Below are 25,597 nucleotides of genomic sequence, written 5' to 3' on the forward strand. Positions count from 1 at the left end.
CTTATGATAAGCTTATTTTATCTTATCATAAAGTTAAACAAGGGAGGGGAAGCCATGTTTCAAATCAGGGCATCATGATGTAATCTAGTCATAACCTCAATGTTATTGATTTTCGCTGACGTACAGGGATTGTTGAGAATGGCTGGAATTAGGAAAAGGGAACATCATCAGATCCACCTGGTCAACAAAGTAAAGAGTAAATTAAGTTATCAAGAAACAGACAGGAACAAAGAAAGAAAGAAAGGAAGGGGTGGAAACATTTTTGAGAGATGCAAGGTTTTAATTTCTCTTTCCTCGGTGATGTTGGTTTCCAAACACTACAGCGTGTTAATAAAGCATTAGGGTGACTCACCACCAGGCCTGAATGTTGTTATCAAGACACACCTACTCCCTGGAGAAGCCCAGACACGCTACACACAGGCACATGCTAAAACGGTGTCAATGATCAAATGGGTTGTTATCAAATAAGATGTCGAGGTAGATGGTTTCAGAGAGATAAGTGGATCGAGCAAATGGTGATAGGATGGTGACGGGAAATATGGAAGATTTAGGGGTGTTGTGCAAACTTCTGCAGTAGATTGTAAATTCAGTCCTTTATGTGTTCTAACAAGAAGCGATGGCCTGTCATCCTCTCCTTCCAAACACCTCCAGGTCAGCGTCTCTCTCGTGAATTTCAGCAACACTCCTCTCCGTAGGCGCAGCCGGGGAAAGCCCAATTTCTTTTTAACAGCCGTGGTTTATGTGTAACAACTTGTCCCTATGGAGAAAGGGATGGAATTTTACCACCGCTTGTATAACCATTAATCACCTTAGTAGACTTGCTCAATCCCAAAGGGTTCCAGGATGTAACACAAACACTGTATCAGACTTTGTTCCCCAGCATAACTCAGTTGCCAGTTAGGTGGATTGGGGCGCTTCCAATTTAAAGGGCATTTCAGAGTGTAGCTCCTTTGCGAATGTGCTGCTAGAGGTACCATTAGGTGTGACAACCAGAAAAAGATAACATGTTGGATACAAGGAGAACAGTGTTGTATTCTTACAATTAATATATTGAGTGTTGTGTGTGTGTGTGTGTGTGTGTGTGTGTGGGAATCCATCACCACAATGAGTCAAGTTTATATAAAAAAAAAAAAAAAAATGAAAGTCGCAAGCATCTCTCCGTCTCTGTTTTTACTCAACAGAGTAGATTTCCACTGCTAGTTTCTGGCCATTGTTGCATAATCCTTGACGTATGATCACTTTCGTCAGTAAGACATGTAACATCCTTCTATGTATCAAAAAGGAGATGAAATCAAGTTGCTTTTCCCTCACATAATGATACTGATATGTCTTGATCTCTGTCTGAGAAATAGGCAATGCCAGCATCAGTGCATCTGTTGTTATAAGTAGTTTCGGTTGTATTTACATTTATTGATGTATCTGCAATTACTCTGCCTAATGATATTTCATAGTGCACTTAGGCTATTGCAAGAGCATACATGTGTACTAAACTGGCACCCCTAGTAACTGTCTTGATTGACTTTAATTTCTTATTTCACTGCATACTTTAAACACTTCAGACCATTAAGCCTTCCCACCGCTCTACAGTCCATGAGTGGCCAACTAATAAAAAACAAAACAACCCCAAAACGAAATAAACAAAGGATAAAATCTAGGAAACGTAATAGCCTCATAAAAGTCCAACCCTTCCCTACAGTGGCACTTTGTAGAGTGACAGGCTTTAGTTTACTCCTGTGAAAGGCCAGTTGGTTTTGTACAGCGTTGCCAGCTGCAGCTGTGTGTGTGTGTGTGTGTGTGTGTGTGTGTGTGTGTGTGTGTGTGTGTGTGTGTGTGTGTGTGTGTGTGTGTGTGTGTGTGTGTGTGTGTGTGTGTGTGTGTGTGTGTGTGTGTGTGTGTGTGTGTGTGTGTGTGTGAAAGGAAGCTCTGTTTGCACACAGTCCGCAGTGTGTGAAACTGGAGACAATGGTTCTCCAATGAGACAAAAACATGTTCCTTAGGTTTGAGCCATCCTGAGAGGGGGACTGCCGGGCATGGAATAGGGGGGTGTGTGTGTGTTGGTAGCGAAGGCTTGCTTGTGTGTGCATAAAGTGAGAAAGGGATCCAGAAAGAAAGAGGGCTCTGAAAGGGAAGAAAGTCCTTTTGCATGAATAGAGTCTTGAGTCCAGAATATTCTGTCTGAAGGAATCTGTCAAGGAGTGATGTCAGTCATGCGTCAGCACTGTAGCTGACTAAAGTTTGTTTTTGATTTTTTAATGCAAATAATGAATCCGAAGACCCCGTTTACACCTGGCATTAACATGCGTCTTTGGTGATCCGATCACAAGTGGACAGCTCTAATGCCAGGGGTAAACGCACGCGAACCAGCTTTGAGGACGCATTGAGATCCGATCGCTCAGACGGCATTCAGAGGTGGTTCCTTTAGCGGTGTAAACGTGAGTGTCATGGGCTACATTTATTTTTTTTGTGTGTGTCAGTCAGTGTGCATTACAATAACGGGATCAAGCAGATAGAACCTTACAAAAAGGCACAGCGATAACAATTCAATGAGAATTATAAATAAGGGGAATCGTAAATCCATTTTTATACGTCTGACTCGTCCGCGTACAAACACGGCTCTCCGTGTGCCTGACGTGGAGAGCGGTGCCCCGTTCATATTCACATTAAGCAGAAATCCGATTCGACTGACACATTTCTGAGCCGGACACAGCTCCAAAAACAATAAATAATAATCGTACTCACACGAAATAAATCCCCCATATGTTTAATGGACTGTCCCTCCCCTCACGTGCAAAGCCAAAGTGATGAGTGGGAGCGGAGCAACTGAGAAGTTTCTCCAGAAGTCCTTGAACATAGCATGGAAGACAGTCAGTGATGATAAATAAACAATGACTATTGCGTTTACGTTTCATATCCTCGTGTTTATTCTACCAGCAAATAAAGAAATACAAAAGAAAAATAAATTAAAATGAATTTATTTGCGATGATGATGGTAATGAGCCCAATACCGTGGTGACATCACATAACCGCGGTGATGCGGTTATCGTCACAGCCCTACCCATAGCAACGGAACGCGAGGAGGTGGTGTGCGTGATGTGGCAGGGGACACCGATTTTTTTGTTTCGATCATTCAATTGCACAGTGATCGGGACAGTACCTCTACTAAGTTGTGTTTACAAAAAATAAAATAAAATTGTTTCATACAAGTAGGAAACTAACGGAAATATATACATCTAAAATAAAAATAACTCTTTATTTATTTGGCTGGAGACACGGGAACCGAAACGCGCAGTGGACCAAAGATCGCTCATTCTCCATTACGCAGTGATCGGTACAGTGCCTTAACTCAGTTGTGTTTTATAAAAAAAAAAATTAAATATGATTTCATACAAGTAGAAACTAACGAAAACAAATAGATCTAACATGAAAACACAGGAAAAACACTCCAATTCTCTGAGTTAGGTTTATGTTTTTCATTTTCCTTACAAGTAAAAAAACTTGAAAAAACAAAATCTGATTTGCATGTAGAGAAGGAAAGTGAGATCACAGAGAAGGAGAGATCCGATCACAAGTGGTAACTCGAGATGCATGTGGAAACACATTGTAACACCAGGTGTAAACAGACGTACTTAGAGCTGTCTACTCGTGATCAGAGATGCACCGATCCACTGTTTTTCGTCTCCGATCCCGATACTAGAGCTCGTTTTTCTTCTTATTAATGTTGGTTTTATCTGTAAGGTTACACGAGGCTGTAGTAAACCACACAGCACTAGTTATAAAAAGAGCAAAAAAATATTTCAAAAAATCCATCAAATTTAAATGTATTCCAAAGCAATTTTTTTTGAACTGTATGTTAAGTAGGCTTCACATACTTCACATTTTACCTTCACATACAGGTGTAGGTTTTCAAAGTGAGTATTTGGGGGGAAAAAAAAATAAAAAAACGAAAGATCAAGAACCGGAACTGGATCTGTTACTGGACCATTGGCTTGTAGGTCAACATCGCCACCATATTAGAACAGTCGTGGAGTAGGACATTTTTCTTTTTATCTCGAAACTTTTCTTCCACTCCAGGTAGATCACAAAGCCTTGAATATAAAATAGACTCATTGAAATCGGTTCAGAAATGTAACCGTCATAGTGCTTTTTATCCAGAACAACCGCGGCTCCCCTGATTTCTTCTAGTTGTGTACAGGCCAGTCTTGCCCGTTCCAATATGGCGGTGATGTTGATGTAGGATCGTTTTGGTTTTAAACCGGCCGCAACCGGCAAGCTGAAGGAGGTATCTGTGCAGTTTTTAATCCTCATCCGGTGATTGGTTTCAGTGTGGCGCTGCCCGACTAGAACTACAACTCCCAGTAGCTGTATAGCGGCTCATATTATACAGTATACGTCGGAATCATGACGTCTTATTTTGAGGACCAACACAGCTGAGTGGCAGCTTCAGTCTGACGGTTTTTTCCAACTCCCACTGCCAGTTCCTATTCCAGCATTGCGCTTTAGAGGTTAATTATTTGCAGAAATGAATTCTCGAGGAGGCAGACCATTAAATTAGCCAAATAACACAGCTGGTTCTTGGTCCAGAGCAAGCTCTGGAATGGAATTTGGATCGGCGATGTTAAACAAATGAATGATGTCAGCCGACCAGCCGATACCGATATGAGATCGGATCGATCCCATCTCTCCTCGAGATCGGATCACCCAAGACGCACGTTAACGCCCAGGTATAGACAGGGCCCTAGACACCTTACTTATCATGTCTCAACTTCCCAAGGATATGGACAGCCTTCTTGTTCCCCAATCCTTTCTTTCTCTTCCTTCCTTTGCAGAATATGGAAAAATCTCTGTAGGGATTTCGAAAAATCTTAAACCTTAACCTGTAACCTTAAATGGTCAATCAATAAAATTTTTAGATCATGTTTTTCAAAATTAGGTTTTGTTTTTTTGTGTGTGTAAACTCTTTAAAGCACTGCCACGCCCTGCTCATTGTATCTTGAATGTAAGACACTTAAAAATATTTAAGATTGTACAAAATACATATTGTAGATAATATTGTGCAATAGTTAACAATGCACATTTCAATTTCAGGCATCTTATTTCTCACAGCAAATAAAAAAAGATGTGGTTCTGTTTTAGCAGATGCTCTTCAGTTTTACAAGTTAAAGCTGAAGTATCCCAGCGCCAGCATCGTGGTTTTCACGACGGCTCTGGTTGTCTGACTGAGGCTCGGCCTGTTGCCGAACGTAGAGTTCTGTGGCGTGCACCAAAAATGGAAACTTAAGGCGCTCCCTCGGTCCCTGCTTTGTGTCCTCGCGGGACGTGAGCGGGATCCCCGAGGTGCTTCCGAGCAGCAGCTGCTCCTTGTAGGGGACGGTAAATTAGAATGGGGCGTGGCCTCAAAGTCCTGTCTTCCTCTCTGCGATGCCTTTCAGCCCCAAAGCGCCCTGGCTTGACCATGTAGCCGTTCCCAGCAGCCGCCTGTGTAAGTTACTCCGACGGGGCGGTGTGGTGCTTGCTCTGTCAGTTGACCTCGTGCTTCACGCTTTCTATAAATGCGGTGCTTGAAAAACTTGCATATTGATGGTTGTGGTTTATCACGAATAACGTTCCGTTCACCCTTACATCCTCCATAAATTCTTTTCCACTCACGCGGTGTCATTTTGAGATGATTGTGCTGAAAATCCTGAGCTTCCAAAGGATAGATGGGCGTTGGTCTGATGGGTTTCATTCGTTGTTGGTATGAACGAGCATAGTGTTGGAATCTGAAGGGTCTACATTTGGATTGGTATAATAGAATATCAAATAATTGAAAATAATTGAACAGCTCTATTTCCTCCCGGGAGGGTTCTGGATGATGCAGACTCTTCTCTCCTCTCATAATTTTACTGATGTTGAATAACAGTTGCTTTTCGTTTTTTTCCCCCACACTAATGCATTCTGCAGCTGGAAAAGGGACTTATGGAGCTGGCATCAGCATAACCAAGAAGTAGCAATATTTGATCGATTAAAACATGCTCGACCCAATTTACAGTTTTGACTGCTGAATCCCGAAAAAATGTCGAATGAAGGAACATTCAGGACAGCGCTGCAATTAAAATATAGAATTTATTGCCCCAGAAACGTTTTGGGCCAGACGCCCTTCTGCAGTGCACTGTTTGACAATTAATCACAAAGAAGTCTACGGTTCCAGACAGGTGACCTGCGCTGTCCCCTGACGTGTTCCGTCTGGGCTGGGAAGGTGAAAAATTAAAAAATATAAAAAAAAAATCTAAGAGCATAATTTTCAAATGTGTTGCCAGGTCCAGCTAGGATTTCCTTTTAGTGTTCTGTATATGCATTCAAAATCTGGACAAAATCGATGCTTCCTAATCTGAATAAACCTTGTTTATGTCTAACGCCTAAACACACCCAAGGACATTGGTACGATTTGCGAGTCCCATGTAAATTTTCAAGATCTTAAGAGAATCATAAGGAAGTCTCTCGTCTGAGGTGCTGTTAAGACTCCGTCACCGGCAGTTGTTTTATTTGAGGAACTATTGGGAGAATATCATGTTGGTGTGATGTTATCTGCAGTCTTAAGTCTCCGCTCCGACAGTGTGTGACTGAATCCCAGAATGTGTGATCCCCCCGCGATTGCCGTTCTTTTGTAAATCCCATAGTTTGATGGGGAAAGTCTTTACATCTGAAATGCTGACTTTGGAAAGCGGCTGCGTGTACGCCAGCCGTCACACTGACCTGACCGCTCTTCTTATTTTTTTAAAACGCACATCTTGCTGTAGCGGAACTATGGCAGCAGGGGGCAGAATAATCCCGCAATGAAACGCAATGACGCCTCCGAACGACCCACTTGCGTCATCTCAAAAGTTTTATTTTTTTTGTTTTTTTTTCTCCCCCCCCCCCGATTGAACATTGTTCCCAGTCTTTATTCTAATTCATTTTATTATAGTCTCATCAAGACATTGTAACAATAATAATAATACAATAATAATACAAAAACAATAATAATATGTTTACAACCACGCAAGTTGCGGAGAACAATAGTTTTCTCATCTTTTCCTCATGATTTCCTTTCTTGGTTTTGAATGGACCAGCCCTTTCTCTCTTTCTCTCTTTCTCTCTTTCTCTCTTTCTCTCTTTCTTTCTCTCTTTCTCTCTTTCTTTCTCTCTTTCTTTCTTTCTTTCTTTCTCTCTTTCTCTCTTTCTTTCTCTCTTTCTTTCTTTCTTTCTTTCTTTCTTTCTTTCTTTCTCTCTCTCTCTCTCTCTCTCTCGCTCTGGGTGCGTTTTTTTTTTGGAAGGGGCTGATCTCGCGCACCAAAAATCCCTGATATTCGAGGCGCTCCAGGGATTTGGCCGCGCATGCGTAGCGGGCGCCCCCCTCCTCCCCATCCGAGCAGCAGCTCGAACCGCTGGCGCAGCGTCGTAGTCAAACCACGCACAAGTGCGTGTCAGTGCGGTCCACTCCAGCTGGCTGTGAGGACAACCGACACCGCGATTTAAAACAAAACAAAACAAAAAAAAAAAACCCCAAAAAAACTTTCAAAGTCGTTTTGATTCCCTTAAACGTTGACGTTTCTATTTTTTTTTATTTTATTTTTTTTCTAGATTGTTGTTTTTTTTTAGTTTTTTTTTTAATCCCGACTCGAATTCAAAGTTAGAGGCTGGGCCTTTGGCTTTTTGACTGTGGGAGCCACAACACGCGTTTGTGTGTGTGTGTGTGTGTGTGTGTTTTATTCTAAATATATTTTTAAAGCAACAAAGCTGGTCTTTTTTGTCAGCGCGATAAATGCTTATTACGAACATGGACCTGTTGAACTACCAGTACCTGGACAAAATGAACAACAACATCGGCATTCTATGCTACGAAGGTAAAGGAATTGGTCGTGGTCGCGGTTGTATGTGCTGTGGTTGTTTCTGTGACGTTTTGAAGAGATCATACTGATACGATCTTTGTGCTATCCCTTTTTTGCCAGATAAAGATAAAGTTACTTTGCATGATGCCAATAATACAAATAAATTAAATAATAAACATGCCTCTATTTATAATGGATTATTTGGTGTGTGTGTGTGTGTGTGTGTGTGTGTGTGTGTGTGTGTGTTTTAATAATTTTTTTAAATTGCAACAACGAAAAAGTAGCATGGATTCATCCTCCGGATAGGGATACTAGGTATCAACTATAAAAGTGTCTTTGTTTCTTTCCTTCCTTTAATTTGGTTTTCATGGTTGAGTTCAAAGGCAGAATTAGTCTGTAAGCCATGTGTGCGTTCCAGCTTCTCCAGCTCCACAGCACTGACTCATTTTTGCTGCACAATTATTTGGATTTTTTTTGGCTCTGTCGTGGCAGCACATCACGGACAGCCCCATTCCTTCACATTTTCTCTGCATGTCACAAAGTTGGCCGTTTTCTCTCAAAGTGAATCACATTTTAACTTTCGAGGGGTGACTTCATACTTCTGTGTGGTTTTGGAGCAGTAACTTGTTATCCAACTAGTTTGTAAAAAGTCTGTTTTTTGTGTCGCACATTTGTGGGTTTCCTTCTCTGTTAGAATTGAAACAAATGACACAGTTTTCCAAGTATGTTGATGAAGCGCATTTGAATATGGTCTTTTCTTCCCTTTCCTTTTCTATCTCCCTCAGATATCTTCCACGCACTTCCCCTTATCCTGTCTTTTCTACCCCCTCCTTCTCCAACTTCTCCTCCCCTCCTCTCTCCTCTTTTCTGATCTGTTCTGCTCTCCTCTGTTGTGAGTGCTCACATGTCAGGGGCTGTGCTGTAATATGATCCAGACTGCCCTGCGGCTAAATGCATGTTCCTTTCTCTGTCCCGTCCAGAGCTTCCACACACCAGCTCACTCGGCTAACCTTTTTGAGGAAAAGTAATTCTTTATTTCGCTCCCGTGTTTCTCCCAAGAGCCGCTGGAAAGTTGTGAGTTAAGTAAGGTGAAACTGCAGACGGAAGTCAACTTCAGTTTTATTGGATGTTGTGCGTGTTTGATTGGTTGAAGCTTCAATGGGACCTATTATGAAAAACTCACTTTTTTCAGTGCTTTGGTCTCTGAGCTCTTGTGAGCCGTCTATTTCATTAAACATGTCATGAAACAAGCCATTCAGATTTGCAGCTCTTGTCTACGTCAATTACGAATTAGAACCGCCCCCCCCATCTGAGTAACTCCACCCACGGCTGGAGCGCCACTGGCCCCCCTAGTATCAAGCATCGTGCGATCTACTCAATGCAATTTCCCGAATGTTACCAAAAAAAAGCCCCACTGGTGTACGGTGTCCCGTGCAGTGCAGCACTGCCCTTGCCTTACGAAAATCGGAACAAACTTTTAAGTTACACCTTGTTGATCTCATATGAGTGAAGATTCAGCAACTGGATTGCTTTTTTCTCGCCTCAATGACACACACTGAAACGGAGCGTCAGGAACAGGATTGTATAGAGGCATGTTAGAATGGCTAAAATGCATCATCTGCGTGGTATTTTCAGCAAAAAAAAATCGAAGACATGTTTTTGGCACCTCAAAGACTTGTATTAACCTGTCGAAAAGGAGCATAAAAGGTTCCTTTTAAATAAGTAAAGGATGACATGCTCTTCAGTGTAAAGGGTTCAAAGGGAATTGGCAGAGGAAGGATAGATCCTTTTCTAGTCCTTTATCATCTTGGCTAAATCAAAACAAACGTGAAAGGCAAACAAAGTGAGACAGATTTCACAACTAGAGCCAGACCGATATTTTGGTTTGGCCGATATGTAGGTCATTATTTGACTTTCATCACCAGTTATGCAGCCGATGGGTCCTGATTTTTAAACGTATAATAGTATAATAAACAAAAACACATTGATTATTTATCTTGTACTTGACTGTTTTACACTACTTTTAAGTTACTCACCAAAATATTTGCATAAGTCCATAGGCATTATAAATCCATCCATGTTTGATCCATCCAAAAACCACTTCTGTTTTGATATTTTTCTTGCACTACTGTTCCAGAATTGACAGCTCCTTCTTAGTTGACGGCATGCAACGGTCCGGTAATAGCATTCCTATTAATACAGCCTTAGAACAGAAAAGCCATACCGGGAGACGCGGCGACAGAAAGAACGAGTGACACAGAGTCAGCGGTAAAGAAAGAAAGAGATAGCAGAGATGTGCAAATAACAACTCTTGGGGAAAAAAAACAAAACAACCTGTCAATCCAATGCAACCCATTTGATGGAACATGTCGAGTGATTGCTGCAAAGCATCAGCCCGACATGCCAGTAAATTAATCTGAGAAGCGAAAGTGTTGGATGCACTAGAGCTGATTTTTTATTTTATTTTTTTTTTTATTTTTTTTTGGCCATGGATAGTTTGGTTTGGCTCTATTTTCGAGTGATTATTATTATTTTTTTTATGTCCACTTTTTCCTTAAACCTTTCCCAGATATTTCTTGATTTGAAAATGATAGATAGGATTTCCAAGTCGCCACACACTATTGTTAGGGAAGGCTGGCGTCTTAATGTCCCCAAGGAGCTTGAAATGTCTTGTTCTAATTGAAAATCGAATCCCACAGAAACGTCTCACGCCTGAATCCTTTTCTGAGATGATGATAATGATGACGACGACCTCTTGACATTTATTAAATTGCCCCGACCTTATTTTTAGCTGACCTAGCAATAATTTCAGTAGGCCTACGCCGTGTGTCAGAACAATGCTGGTGTGGAAGATAAAATAACGTCTAAAAGGGTAGATCAATGAGGGGAGCGAAGGAGAAGCCCTTCACGTATGGACATGTTGTGTTAAGCGCGCGTCGACGGCGATGTCGTGATTAAGCGAGGCTGTTTACTGGCTAGTGTAGGATGCACACAAGTAAAAACAAAAACAAAAAAAAACGCACATGCTCACAAGTACCGGGCCTGAGAGCTCAATCAGTTCTGTTTGTCATTATCAGCATTGCTGTGAGTGGGGATTTCAAAACCCTTCACCCACTCGCACAAACACGAACAACCCAGAGCGGAGGGGACGGCTCGCTGGGGCCTGGTCATCTGACTTGATGGCCGAGGTTTGAAGAGATCATTCACTCTATGGACTATCTAGTACACACACACACACACACACACACACACGCACACATTTCCCTCAGAAAGGCTCCGTGATGGTGCTCTGTCAGATAGTGTGGTGGATGGAAAAATTGAATAGCGTCATAAGTCGGGAAGGCATTTCTTGTCAGCAAAGTAGAGTGACCTGTATACTAGTGTCGATATAATATCACTATCGTGATATGGGACTAGATATCGTCCGAAGTTTTGGTTATCGTAAGATAATAAAATGTTGTCTTTAAACCTTCTGAGCTTCATAGACTGTTCTAGCTGTTCTGATCAATGGCTCAACCTGCTTGATAATAGTAGCCACAGTACTAATTATGTGTGTGAATCCTTTATTCATGAACGCATGAAGTCACCCCCAAAATATTGTCAAATTATCTATATCAATGTTTCAAAAAATATTGTAATATTTTATTTTGTCGATGTCAACCAGCCCTACTCTATGTACACCTAAAAAGACCAATTTAAGGCTGTATTTGCTGTTGCCTCTCTTTCCTCGAGTCTCTCTCCGTGTTTGTTTTTCTTCTCTTGAAATCATTTTGATCCCTAGTGCTTTTATTTGAATTGATCTCTTTCTGGGTTTAGCCTGACCCATGACGTGAAATGTTTTTGGTTTTCTCCTCCTCCTCCTCCTACTCGTTCCTCTCTCCTTGTGTCCATTTTCCTCTCTCTCTCTCTCTCTCTCTCTCCTCTTCTCTCCTCTTCTCTCGTTCTCTCAATCTCTAAGCTGTGTTGTTGCTCAGGCCGGCCAGTGGGACCAGGCCGGGCGGGGGAATGCTGACTGTCACTTTTCCTGCTGAGCAGGAGAGGGGAAAAAAAAAAACCCCGGTGAAAAGTTTTGAAAACCTGTTCAAAGGCTTTGCTTTTGTGTTCGACTTCTTTTAATTCTCTGTCTCTATAGATGTTTCCATTATAATTTTACACAAATATTTAAAATTGACCAAATGTTGCTATTCTTTTCCAATGGCCAGTACTGTATGAACCCCAAACACAGCACAGCAAGCAAGATATTGCCAATAATGACAATACAGCTGATGAGCATCGACAGTGTACGCAATATCTTGGATTTTTATTCAAAATTTGATGCCTCTGCTCAGCTTGTGTTAAGTAACCTCAAAATGTGTATAAAAAACACATTGGGTGGAAATATGATGTCTCAGATATCTCTCTGTCGGACACCAGACCAATACAACATCTCCCTGTTGAGACAAGAAGCTCTTTGGCTGTTTTTGTCTCTTCCGGCTGTCTTCTGACGGTGTGCTCTTTCAAGTATTTAAAGAACAAAAGATTTGTTCGCTTTAAAAATAAAGGCACCCCAGGGTCAAGTTCAGGTTACTGAGGACACATGCCAAAAATAATAAACCTTTCTGCCCTGTGGAAAGTGAGGCAGCAGGGCCAAGCTTCATCTTTATAAAGTTTCCAAAGGGGCGGGCAGGACAGAGAAAAGGGTGAGAGTGAGGTAAAGAGAGCGATAGAGATTGATCTTTTTATAATCCAGTCCCATCCTGGTTTTCAAGCGTTTGAAGATTTGCCAGAAGGTGTAGGCTTTGATCATCTAGAATTATGGTAGGGGCACACCGCCGGCGAAGGGGCTGCAGCGTATAGCCCAGCAGCCCTCGTCTCGTCTCGTCCTCGTACGGTCACACCGCCGGCGACGGGGCTTCTATGCACCTGGCGTTGGTGGCCGGCTCCAAATCGACTCTCGCTGTTGTGGGCCTGTTAAACATTTCAAACCCCTCTCCTTTCCATATTTAATATACTATGTATAGATAGATGGTGCTGTGTGTATGAGCAACAGGTAAAACCCTCATGCCCAACACACACTCAGATGAGCCCTTGTCATGACACTGTCCATCTGGTCCATCTGCTCCGGGGCTTCTTCCACCTAGTCCCCTTTCTACAATAAACTGGTATGTCTCAACCCCATTGTCTGTGTTTCTGTGCCGGAGGTCCCTGAAAACGCCACTTGGGTGGCGTGTGGCAGGCAAAACTACCACAGATAAAAAATGGATGCCTCAAAGCCATTTTCCAAGGATCAGTGCCGTTGAGAGCGTATTTTTCCTCCTATTGGCTACTGCCGGCACTGCTGATTTGCATGAAGTTGAAACCTGCTCAACTTTTTTTTTTTTGTCGAGAACCTGTCGGCTCGTCCCCAGCCGTCGCTCCATCCCCTCCAGCTGGATGAAGACACGCCTCGTTTGAAAGGCATGTCGCTCTCTGCCTGTCGCTTTGCAGCGCATATGTACTCTGGCGGTGTGACCCCACCATTAGAACTTAGAACAGAGGGCAAGACCTCTAGGTAGCCGTCATCGGACCTACTTTTCTGTTGGCTCTGGTCAAAAGCAAAATGAATCTGGGCTTATCTTCTGCTGGCATTAACATGCTCCCGAAGTCATCAGACATACATACATAGAATCTCAGAAAATAAAATGTGAACACAGTTTACCATCCATATCCAGGAATATAACACACAGTGTGATGCCATGTGGAAAAGGGGCTTTTGACTTCATTTTACGTCTTTATGGCTTGAACTCTTATGTAAACTTTCAGCAAGTAAGGTTTCTACTGCTGAGTTAGCTTTTTCGAAAGCAAGTCTGTCTTCTATTGAACTAAAGATGTGTCCAACAAACAAAAGTTAAGATAAAAGGTGATGGGGTACGCTGGTTATTTAACTTAACGCCATCGAGCCTGGTGTGCAAAATCTGAGAGCTGACTACTCAAAAACTGAAAACGTGTCGACAAACATGCCGGAGTTCGAAAAAATTGGTGCCGGTCAGCGTGTCCTGGAAGATTTCAATTTCCCACACAAATGGAAGAGATTCCGGTCAAATATTATCTGTGTTTATTGAGTTTAAAAACAATTGATAAGCAGGCTATGTAGAGAATGAAATCATCAAGGCGTGTAGATGTGTAATTTTTTTATTGAATATTTAAAATAAAATAAGTCCTGTCAGTAAACGCTCTTTTAAATATAAATATTATGAATATTATTACTTGAAATCAAATAATTTTCGTTCGTGAACAGTAATGCAGCCACTTTAACATTTCACTAAAATACAATTTTGATCAAATCAAAAACAAAATAATTATGACAAGTAGGTCTAAATAAATAATAAAGTTTGTGGTGTTGTCCGTCTTCGTTGGGACGTTCCGTCGACAAATATTACACAATAAATATTTACCGTCTGCTTTGGGTCGGAACTTAAATACAGGTACTCCCCACTTACCGACCTACCTGTTTAACGACCGTTTAGACTTACGACCATCCCTCTGACCAGTCGGTATTACACGCTGCGTACAATACCGAGGCGTCTCAGCGTCAAGCATCTCATCGCTCATCACCCTTTATATTCTATATACACTATAAACACTATCTACATCTCATCGCGTCCCCGTTCTCAGTCTCGTCCCCGCAGTCGGTCAGTATTTACTACACTAGGGTTTGCGATCTCCCAAGACGGACATAACGGTAAGGGGGCGGGTCCTCGCTTATCGACCAATTCCCTTAACGACCTAGTCGTAGGAACGGAGCTGGGTCTTGAAGTGAGGAGTACCTTTATCCAAAAAAATGCCAAACTATGGATGCATGTGTCCCCGTTGTCATCGATACATCATCTTTCTGCTTCTCTTCTGGGTGCTGCGCTTTGTCTCCGCTCTTTATGTGCGTGTTTACAAGCGCAACCGGTCCCCGATGGAGGGGGCGGAGCTTAGTTCTATATCGACAAACGTGATTGGTCAGGGGCGAAGCCTTCAGATCAGCTTTAGATAGTCCAAACTGATTGGCTTCCCGTCGCAACTTGCCGAGCCCGGACACAAACAGATCTGCAGACTTTTTCATTGAAATGATCCACCCAGCACTAATTCAAATGGTGCTTGGAGGGAATTATTTTCACCGGACATTATGACCGGAGAGATTTAAATATGTCGGACAAACAGATTTTCCCAGTCAAAAACTGGCCATCACAGGATAACGAAAACGCTGGAACATGCATAGAAGATGCATTTTTTGAAGATCCTTTTATCCCCCGAGCTATTTTTCTAAGGACTGTTAACTACTGATAGTAAGGTGAATGAGGCATTATGTTGCACATTTTTGAAACTACTTAAGTTATGTGTGAAGTTACTAAACCTGTAAGTTGGACCAGTTTTGCTGCCCGTCGGGGGGTAAAAAAAGTTCACATTGTTATAACCAAATAGTTTGTCTCCGTAGGACAGGTTTGACACATTGACCACAGGGCTGGGCGATATCGCGATATGACACGAGATATCGTCTGGGATTTTTGTTTTGGGAATATCGAGATATAGTCAAATGTTGTTTTTAAGGCTACATTGACATTAAAGCAATGCAATTTTCTAGCTGTTCTAATAGATGCCTCTGCCTACTTGGGAGGAATATCCACATTACTAATCATTGTTTTTCAAGTATTTCTTGTGTGCGAATAGAATATCGAAAGCACCAATAGTCATCCGAGACATATTGTTAAATAATCATTATTGAGGTATTCATCCAAAAATATTGTGATGTTAGATTTTGGCAACTTCACCGTGCCCCAGAATGAACTAACTCGTTTTGGTATAGACTCATTTTGCTATTGTGAGAATGAATGAGATTCGATGTAAAGTTCAAGTTCAAATTCAAGACTTCATGAACGGAACAAGAAAGATCATTTTAAAAGATTCAATTGTGTATATTTTCAAACAGGGAAGGAAACCCTGTCTTCGCATTTTATTTTGATCAGTCTGTTTTATTAAAAGTGCTTGTGACATCCCCCATGTGGCTTTGACTTACAACTGAACATTTAGCCCACTTCGTAGGAAATACAGAGATATACAGTATATCGTATCACCATTCAGCATAAAAATACCGAGATATGATATTTGGTCCATATCGCTCATCCCTAATTGACCAGGATGACGCATACACACACGCATGACGCATGGTCCCCGTTTACACATAATTAACATACATTGTACTCAGATGGCTAGTAACCAAAGAAAAGTACATGTGTATATGCAAAAAATAAGCACTGTAAATAGATTATGCTGGGATCGCTCAAACCACCTGAGGAAGAGGTTTGAGATGTATTGAAGCAGCAGGTTAGACAAGTGTAAATGCATCGTTGTCGACGTCAGCCGTCAGTTAGACCTGGGCAATGTATCCATATTGTGATAGAAGACTAGATATCATCTGGAATTTTGTTTTTGTTATGGCCATACTTTCTGGATTCAGTCCCCGGTGTAATAGACATTCATAATGGAAATGTGTGCCTTCCAGTGGGTGTTTCACTCCTGAACACTGGTTCTATGCGCTACGTCGTAATTGGTCAGACGGTTGTCACAAACTTTTACTGCCCTCCCACTTTCCTGCCGAGTGTGGTGATGTCACCCTTGTTGCCATGGTGCAGAGTGGGGCGAGCAGGAACATGCTGGAGAGACGGACGGACGGACGGAGGGAAGTGAGGGGTGGGCAGTCCAAAACTAAACACATACAATTAGCGTGAAACAATTTGATGAATCCAACAATGAGATTATCTTCTCTTTTGCTCACTCCCTTTGGAATTTGGTTTGCTGTACGGAAGGAAAATGTGTGATGTGAATGATGTTTTTGGGTATGTATGAGTAGTTATTGGGTATTTTTTATTTTTTTGTGTCCCATGAGTTCCAAATTATGTGAAATAAAGTGGGTGCTGTTTTTTTGTTTTTTTTTATCATAAATCTCTGTCAGATGGACTTATTCTGTCCCGATCTATTGACTTTTCCTTTTCCTTTTAAATTTTTTAATTTGAACTAGAAGAATAACCATGACAACCATAGCAATAATAATTTAAGTGCTTACGTCTACTGTGTACTTAAATGAATTGCTTCAAAACCGCCGAGAGAAATGAATTGTACCAGGCTTGACCGGCCCAAACTATTGAAATGATGTAACTCACTGCGCACCACTGTATTTCATAAAGGGCTGCAAAATGGTACATGTGGAAGTAAAGCATGTTTGTCGAAATGTAAATATTGTTTTGAGCTACAGTGTAGTAGATACAGTGATAGCATAGTGTCGAATGTGAAGTCGAAGAAAAACGCTTGAATTTTGTGTGGCTAATATCAGATGCACACCAGGCTTTAGCAGTGGAAAGTCCCCATCCTGAGGCAGAGCCAGTAGTAGTTTTCCTGCTTCTCTCTCTCTCCCCCCACTCACCCTATCCTCTATCCCACTTAGGGGGAGGGATGGAGTGGTCGAAATAAAGAGGCTTCACAACGCATGCTCAGGCACAAATACACACTCATCCACAGCAATTTCTTTCAAAAAGCTCCTAACCAGATGTCTCAGACTGATGCCAGGGATTGATGCCTCTGTCAGCAGCGTGGAGTCACCGGGAGAAAAGAATTCAGGCAAATAGTTGAGCTGAAACATCTTGTACAATAAAACACTGTTCACTGGGTAACCTTCTTTAACGTGCTAATTAACACTTAGGAGTACCACCGCCTGGGCTAATAACTGTTATTTACACCTATTGGCCAGTACAACAGTGAAAGTGCAAGCATATGAATTAGCCGCAGATACGAAGATTCTTTGATTTAATTTTGTTGATCTACCAGGTCTGTACTATTGCTGTTCAGTAAAGTGTGGAGTGGCATAGTGTTCCATTTCTAGCTTCGGTTGCCTGCGTCCAGACAATTGAATTCGCCTGCTCCACCGGGTTGACTGATTCTTCTGGTCTGACATCATGACATGAAACAGCCGTTCCTCAGTTGAAAAGTGAGCGGTTCAGTGGGCGCCGCGGGGGAACTTACGATTAGTCAATCAGTGCCACGGGCGGGACTAACGTTGCTCTCAAGCTGTGCGCCGCCTGGAACCAAGGGGGAGTAATAACAACAATGGCGACCGACAAGATAGACGCTGCTATGGAGGCTGTTCTGAGTCGATGAAAAGTACAAATTGCCCTGAAATCCGAGCAGCACTCTGCTTCGAAGGCGTTTATTTATTCAGTATGTTGCCATGGCTACGAATCAGTGTCGACTTAAGATGACGTTGGATTAAGCCACGATGTGATACGTTCAGATACGTTGGTCGCTCGTGATGGGTTTAGGAAAATCCAATCCCCTCCGCCACAGAAATCAGTTTGATTGGAAGCAATGTCAGACTGAAGATGGAAACGGAGTGTAACGAGTTGACAATCCTGTCTGGTATAAGGCAAGTTCTTTGGAGCTGTACTTAAGTTTAAAGGGGATTTGACCTATTTAAAGTATGGAAATATCTTATGAGAGTACCAAAAGTCATACCCAAAATGTCATCAAATGATCACTATTAAGGTATTCGGTCATTACTATTTGATTTAGTGAAGTCGCCCAGCCTTAACGTCTGTCATTATTATTATTGATTATTATAATAACTCAAATCTTTTCTCTCTTTCCTCCCCTTTCTTTGCCCCCAGGTGAGGCGGCGCTGAGGGGGGACCCTAGACTCCAGTCCCTGTCGCTGTCCTCCTCTTCCTCTTCGTCCTCCTCGTCCTCCTCCTCGTCCTCCATCTCCAGCCACAGAACGGGGCCTCCTCCCATCAGCCCGAGCAAGAGGAAGCTGAGCGGGGACAAGGGGGACAGCGATATCGACGACAATGAGCACGTGGCCAAGATGAGCCGCCTGTTTGCTGCACAACTGTAAGTTCAACAGCTGAGGAGAAACTGGATGTGACTCGTAGGTTGTGTGTTGGGCTGGCTTTGGGAAGTGGCGTATGGAGGCCAGGCCATGTTTAGTTGGCTCCACACCACAGGGCTCTCCTCAAGGCCGTTGAGCTGTGGAGAGGCTGGGAGCTGGAATGCACGGCAGCGAGGGGCTGGCGCGTTGCAGGATTGGCCAGAGCCTCAGCCCTCCCCAACCATTACACCGTTCGTTCCAGAGATTCCAAAGATTCCAAAGATTCTGGAGTGCTGATTGGTGTCGAAGGGCTGCTCGGCCCAGTGGCGACCGAGTCAGTTCATATCTCTCGCTCTCTTTCTATCTGCATTTTATTTGGTTGTGGGGTTTGGGGGGGGGGGGGGGGATGAAAATCAGCACTCTGATCCAATTCAATTGTATCGTTTAGTTATGTATAAAATGTAGGGCTGCCCCCTGAAAGTCGACGAGTCGAATCATCAGCCGGAGAACCCGTCAGTCGACTGAGATTCTTCAAGTCGAGCAGTCGTTTATTATTATTATTATTATTATTATTATTATTATTTCTTTCTTCTTTTTTTCAGTCAGTGTGCATTACAATGACAGGATAAAACAGACGCGTACAAAATGCACAGGGATAACATTTCAATGGGGAATCATAAATATATTTTATGTGTGAATCGTCCGTGCCCGGACACAGACACGAACACGTCTCTCCGTATCGGGGCGCGCGGAGAGCCGCTCCCCGTTCCTCCAAATAAAACAACTAAAAACAGTGTGGGGACGGGGCACGGAGGAACGGGACACGACTCGTAGACTCGTTAAGATTATTTTCTGCACGTAACTCATTGAGAGGGGCTGATCAGGGAGAGAGTCATGGAGAAAGTGTCCCCATTATGCACGGTTTTGTTCCATACGCATTGGTTTTGTTTCATAAGGAGACGTAAAATAAAATAAAAACACACTGTTCTGGCGTGCCGGTTGCTGGCACGCGCATCGTCTGTACTGTCTGAGAGGGAGGCAGATAGTCGAATATTTGCATCGAACAGCCGAGTCTGTACGGCCCTAAAAAAAATGTCAATATATTTATATAGAATCGTATCGTTAGCCATTTCCTCAATACCGTGTTGATTCTAGGGATCCTAATTTAGGATTTTTTGTCTTTTTTTTATGACCGATAGCCGATTCTCATTAACTGTCCATTAACCGAGAATGTTAAAATATTAGGGCACTGTCCCCTCCTCCAATAAAAAATAACTAGTCTTTTTTTTTCTTTCTTTTTTTGGACTTTACAAATTATAATTACAAATAAGGGGAATCGTGAATATATATTTATATACGCGAACACAGCTCCCCGCGCGATCGCCTAGAGACGAACAGGAACGGGTGAACCCCCTAACCCTAACCCCCCCCCCCCCCCCCCCCCCCCAAGAGGTTTACGTGTGTTAGATGTGATTTGACTTCACAACACAGTTGATTTGATCACAATCAGTTGGGATGTCAGTGACGATGCACACTCAAAATTAGTTTGCAGTATGATTCCTTGGGAGTCGGAGGCGTACAAGATTGTGTAGTCACCCTAGTGAATAAGGTGAATAGAAACGGGCCAAATATGGCCCCCTGTGGTACACCTGGACTGGTGTTTTGGTATAAAGCCGCCTTCTTCTTCTTCTAAAGAGTTTTTCCAGATATGGGTTAAACCAATTGTAGCTGTTACCTTGGTAAAAAAAAAATACACCATGACAACATTAGAAGGAGTGGAATGTCAATGCGTGTCAATAAAAGTAATTTTGTGTTTTTCGTTTGATTTTACTTCAGTACTTCTTTCACCACTGGAAGTCTTGATGTTATCCATATTGTATCCAGCCAAACCAGTAATGACCGCCTCTTCCCACACACAGCGTTAGTCTGTGGTCTCGCTCTGAGACACATTTGAGTCATGTGCTCGTGGTTATTTACTGCATATATAGATATGCAAATCCTCCGGCCCACACATCACAAGTCAGTCAGTGTATTGTTGCTCTGGCTGCCCACAGCTGTACAATGGAGCTTATTGTGCAGTGAGATCCTACTGGAACCGACACTTACCGCCATTTTCTGTAGCACCAATCGGGTTGGTTCATATTTGGTGCAAAACCAAATGAAATGTACGGACAAAACCACACTTATAAAAATATCGAAGTAATATGTTTTCTGTGTTGTTCTGTCTTTTCTTGGGTTTTTTTTCATGGTGGTCTCTCAGGAGTGATTCGCTCGAAGCTTATTTGACCAAATGTTCCCGGATAATATGTTTCTTGGCCATGGCCATCGCTTTTGACGTCCTTTCGGAAAATATATATTTTTCATTGAAATATTTTATATTTGACAATTTAGAAGGTTGAGAAAGAACTTTTTTTTTTCTTTGGGTGATTTCTCAACTTAAGCCAATTCATTTCAGGTTCTGTGAAAATTGCCTGAAGGTGACGTGGCGACGCGTTGAAACCGAACCCACCTCTGAAAGTTTGACCTCATCTGAACCCTCAATTTCAGCTGGTTTAAAGAAACGGTGGTTAGGGTAGATTGGTGAATGATAGGTTCTCACTGCAGAGAAAAGTAAGGTTATAAATAGAGAAGTAGACACCGGGACGTTTGATGAGCGTTACTCCTCCCTGTTTTTAAAAGGTGCTTTCTGGCTCATTTCACTCATCAATCTGTTCCTGGAACAGTGATTAGGCTTAATTTGAAAATGACTGCCTTTCTTCTGAGAATAGGGCTAGGCAGAAAAGCCACTAACACACGCACACACGCACACACGCACACACGCACACACACACACACACCAAATACTGACTTGTTCTTCTAATGGGGATGTTTCAGTGTACAGTATGGTACTTATTCTTGTCCCCAAATTTTTTATTTATTTAGTGTAGCTCATTTGGAGCTTTTTTCTCTGTCAGGATAAACCCACTGACACCTGATCCGGGGGCTCAGCCGCAAAATAGGAGGCGGAGTTCTGAACCGGGACACTAAACTTTCCATCACACACTAATCATGACAGCCTCAGACCTGGGGGAGGGCCAAAAAACTATTACAACCATTAGAACTATAGGCAAACTAAACACAAACGTGTCTTAACGGGGCCAGGTTATACTTTGCGCACAGTAGTTTTACCCAGAATGCATTGCAGTTGACTGGAAGGAACTTGAACAATATTAAAGTAGAAGCCAATAAATGATACAGGATTTGGGCTGTTTGTGTGGATGCAGTTACCCATGTCATGTGTATTGTGTCTGTTTTGGCACATGTGTTTGTATATGTGTGTGTGTGTGTGTGTGAGAGTGAGTTATGTGTGTTTTGAGCGGGTGCTCGCTAGGCGTGGACTGTTTTCTCATTTTCTCTGAGGAGGAGGAGTAATTGGGAACAAAGAAGCCCTATCCTGTCTGCTGGAGCCTGTGGGCTGGAGGCTTGCTGCTGCCTGCCTGCCAGCACTCCCTCATACGAGAGCCAGTCACTGGGTTTAGATTTTGTCGGGATTCGTTCTTTATTTACCCAGTGAACACACAGGCCGCCCGCTTTGTCTCTTGTGAGTTTTGAAACGAGGCCGCCGAGTCAAATGTTTTTTTTTTTTCGATATGCACAAATTTGTTTGGTGGAGTGATTTGCCAAGTTTCCCCCTTTGAAAGCATAGATTTAGTCCATGATTTATGCAGCTCACCTTGAAAGTTTCCAACCCAGATGAAACAGTATGTCATTTTAATTTGGTTTTACAGAAGTTGTTCCCTGTATCAGTGAAACCATGCTGCTTAGAAAATGATTAAAGAACGTTGTGAACTTCGGATGAGAGGCTGGCTTTCTTTTTCCTTTTTCTTTTTACTGGGAACTCCAACAATACCTCGTTCTCATTGCTGTGGCCTCCAGATCCCAAACGGAGATGCAGAGATGATGATGAAATCATTGTTCTGGTTTTACGTGCGACTATTTGTGTCTCATACGAACACACACACACACACACACACACACACACACACACACACACACACACACACACACACACACACAGGGTAGACTATCCAAGCTGCTTTTTTTCCCTCCAATCTCACAAGCAAAGGGCTTTTGTCAATCATTTCTTTTCTGTAATTTCCGTTTCCTTTGTCGCGACACACTTTTGACACAATAACACATTGATAAACACTGTTTACGTGAATTAAATTTGTCCGTTGATTATTTCAACGATTCAAACCACAATGGAAAATGGGAACAAGACATAAAATTCTGTCCACTTGAACTGAATCCTTATAAATCAACCTTGGAGGACGTCGCAGCTCTGGTGAATACTTCCCCCGGCTTGCAGCTGTTCTATTTTAAAGGCTGTAAATATTATCGCTAACTTCCGCTCCGTGTTGCTACTCGAACCTCCACCAGTCAGTCACCCCTGCGAGAGATGTTTGTATACTTTATATACACAGCTCTGGGGAGGGTGTGTGTGTGTGTGTGTGTGTGTGTGTGTGTGTGTGTGTGTGTGTGTGTGTGTGTGTGTGTGTGTGTGTGTGTGTGTGTGTGTGTGTGTGTGTGTGTGTGCATTTTGTGGCAGAACTCGGTCCCGTTAGTAACCTGTGGTTTGGTTCAACCCTCCTCCTCTTCCCCCACCATCCCCTTCTCCGCCCACTGATTCTTCCCAGATGTTTCCTGTGTATTTCTCTCCTGCACCCCCCTCTCTCTCTCCCCCTCTTTTCTTCTCCTAAAGGCAGTGAGATATGGAGTCCCCGTTCGCCCCCCTCCCCACCATTGGAACACAACAAAAGCGTGGCTTTCATGGCTTTTTTTATGTCTCGGCCTTACACAGAAAAGCACATCCACCTTATGCCAAATTGGCCCCTAGCGGCGTCTGAAAACCCAAAGTGTTTTTAAAGGGATTCATTATTTTAATAGTATACTGAGATAAGATAGTCGTTTATTAATCCTCGGGGGGGGGGGGGTGGTTATTTGGGCGTAACCGCGGCTCAGTGAGTAACGTGAAGTACGAACAAAAGTGAGATTATGTAAACGAAATTAGCGAATTAAAAATAAGTACGACGGCTCAAGAAACATACAGTGTGCGTGGTAACCACGCACACTGGGTAAATAATGTAGGATAAAACATTTGGCACATTTTATATCCATGCAGTTATTTTTATTTATTCCCCCAAGTGGAGGTTATTTTTAACATATTTTATTGTTCAGCCTTTGCTCATTGCATTTACTTCTCATTGTCAAAACGATTGAATCGTCATTGTTCTTTTTATGCCTCGGACAAAACCTCAGATTTTAGCGGCCAGGGTCGTCTTGAAGATGGCACTCTGTGAGGAGCGACGAGCGAGGCCCTTAATGACAGTCTGCCGGATCCACGACGGGATCATTTCGGGATTGGCGGTTTGGAGGCTGCGGCTCTCGAAATGAAGGGATCGCTCGGTGGACTCCGCCACTAATGCCAGGCTGCGCTTAACCCGGAGCCTTTCAGGAAAAAAAAAACAAAACAAAAAAAAAACAACAACCGCAGAATATAAATGATCAAATACACATCCGGTCCGTATTTCAGAGCTTGAGGCTCTCCCAACGCCAAGATCTGTGGGAGATCACGCCGCTCCAGGCACTTTTATTATATATATATATATATATACACACACACACACCTTTGAAAACCTGGATGGTATATTTCGCTCATAAAAAAAATCAGTCTGTATTTGACTCTTTCATCGCTCGCTGCGGCAAAGAAGTACTCTGTTTTATCACGGTCCGCACTACCGTGCCAGAACATGAACAGTGTTGACTTTGTCTTGCTGCCTAAAACTCCAGAGGTGACGAAGAAGGAGACGGAGGATTTGCTTTGAAATGGGATCCAGCCTGATCTTCACCTCCCTGCTCCTCTCCTCCGCTGTCGCCACCCCCCCCCCCCCCCTTTTTTTTTTTTTTTTTTCTCCATTTTGTTGGTCCCCGAACCTGAGCGCTTTGCCAACTTTCGGAGGCCTTTACATTTCAAAGCCTCCACCCTCCCGAAACCCTCCTCCACTCTTCCGCCTGCCATCGCCCCGTACGCCCACACGCCTCCCAACGTGGTTCCTCGCTCACCACTCCAGCCATAATTAAGACGTGACTGCGAGAGACAAAGACTTGGGGGAGATGTGGGATACGGGAGGAGGAGGAGGAGCGATCTGAGCTCCGCACCATTCATCGCCTCCATTTATTGTTTCCTGCCGCAGCCCTCCTGTGTGTGAGATGGCGGGCATGCCTGGGTGCTGTTTGGCCGGGATTAAAGTTTGGGGGGGAAAACTTCCAACGTGATTGCCTCTTCTTCTGCCCCCCAGCTGCATCGGGAGAAAACAAAAACACGAGAGGAGCCACTTTGGTCCCAAAATGGCTTCCTTGGTTTCCCAGCGAGAGCTTTGTTTGGATTTCATTGTTTGCTGTTTACTTCAAACCCCGAGCGTAAAATTGTAGCCCGAGTATCAAAGTGGAGCGCAGTTTGGACGGATGAAGGTGAAACGTATTAATAACGACGGGGGGAGGACAGGAGCAACTCGTTGCTCTCCGCTGGGTTTAGCCGCGAGCAGTTGGCCGGGTTTCATGTTAACTTTACAACCTGTTCCTGTCTACCATGCCAAGTCTCTCTCTCTCTCTCTCTCTCTCTCTCTCTCTCTCTCTCTCTCTCTCTCTCTCTCTCTCTCTCTCTCTCTCTCTCTCTCTCTCTCTCTCTCTCTCTCTCTCTCTCTCTCTCTCTCTCTCTCTCTCTCTCTCTCTCTCTCTCTCTCTCTCTCTCTCTCTCTCTCTCCTCTCTCTCTCTCTCTCTCTCTCTCTGCCTCTGCGCAAAGGGGGGAGGGAGGGCAGCAATGAATGATCTCAGAACAAATGAGGGAAA

The 25,597-nt window shown here is 43.0% G+C and overlaps 1 protein-coding gene across 2 annotated transcripts in view; it reads left to right on the top strand.

Moving 5' to 3' along the window:
* vgll4b (vestigial-like family member 4b) overlaps nt 1–25,597 on the top strand; it is a 40,495-nt gene that overhangs the window by 11,080 nt on the left and 3,818 nt on the right. Inside the window, exons 1-2 of one of the 2 annotated variants that reach the window (XM_080001541.1) lie at nt 7,654–7,862; nt 18,509–18,731. In XM_080001541.1, coding sequence (XP_079857667.1) covers nt 7,781–7,862; nt 18,509–18,731 — 305 coding nt within the window. In that variant the 5' untranslated portion in view covers nt 7,654–7,780. Of the gene's footprint in view, nt 1–7,653; nt 7,863–18,508; nt 18,732–25,597 lie in introns of those variants that run through there. The other variant, XM_080001542.1, reaches the window with a different exon arrangement.

This window comes from Zeus faber (assembly GCF_960531495.2).
Source record: "Zeus faber genome assembly, chromosome: 5".
NCBI classification, from domain to species: Eukaryota; Metazoa; Chordata; class Actinopteri; order Zeiformes; family Zeidae; genus Zeus; species Zeus faber.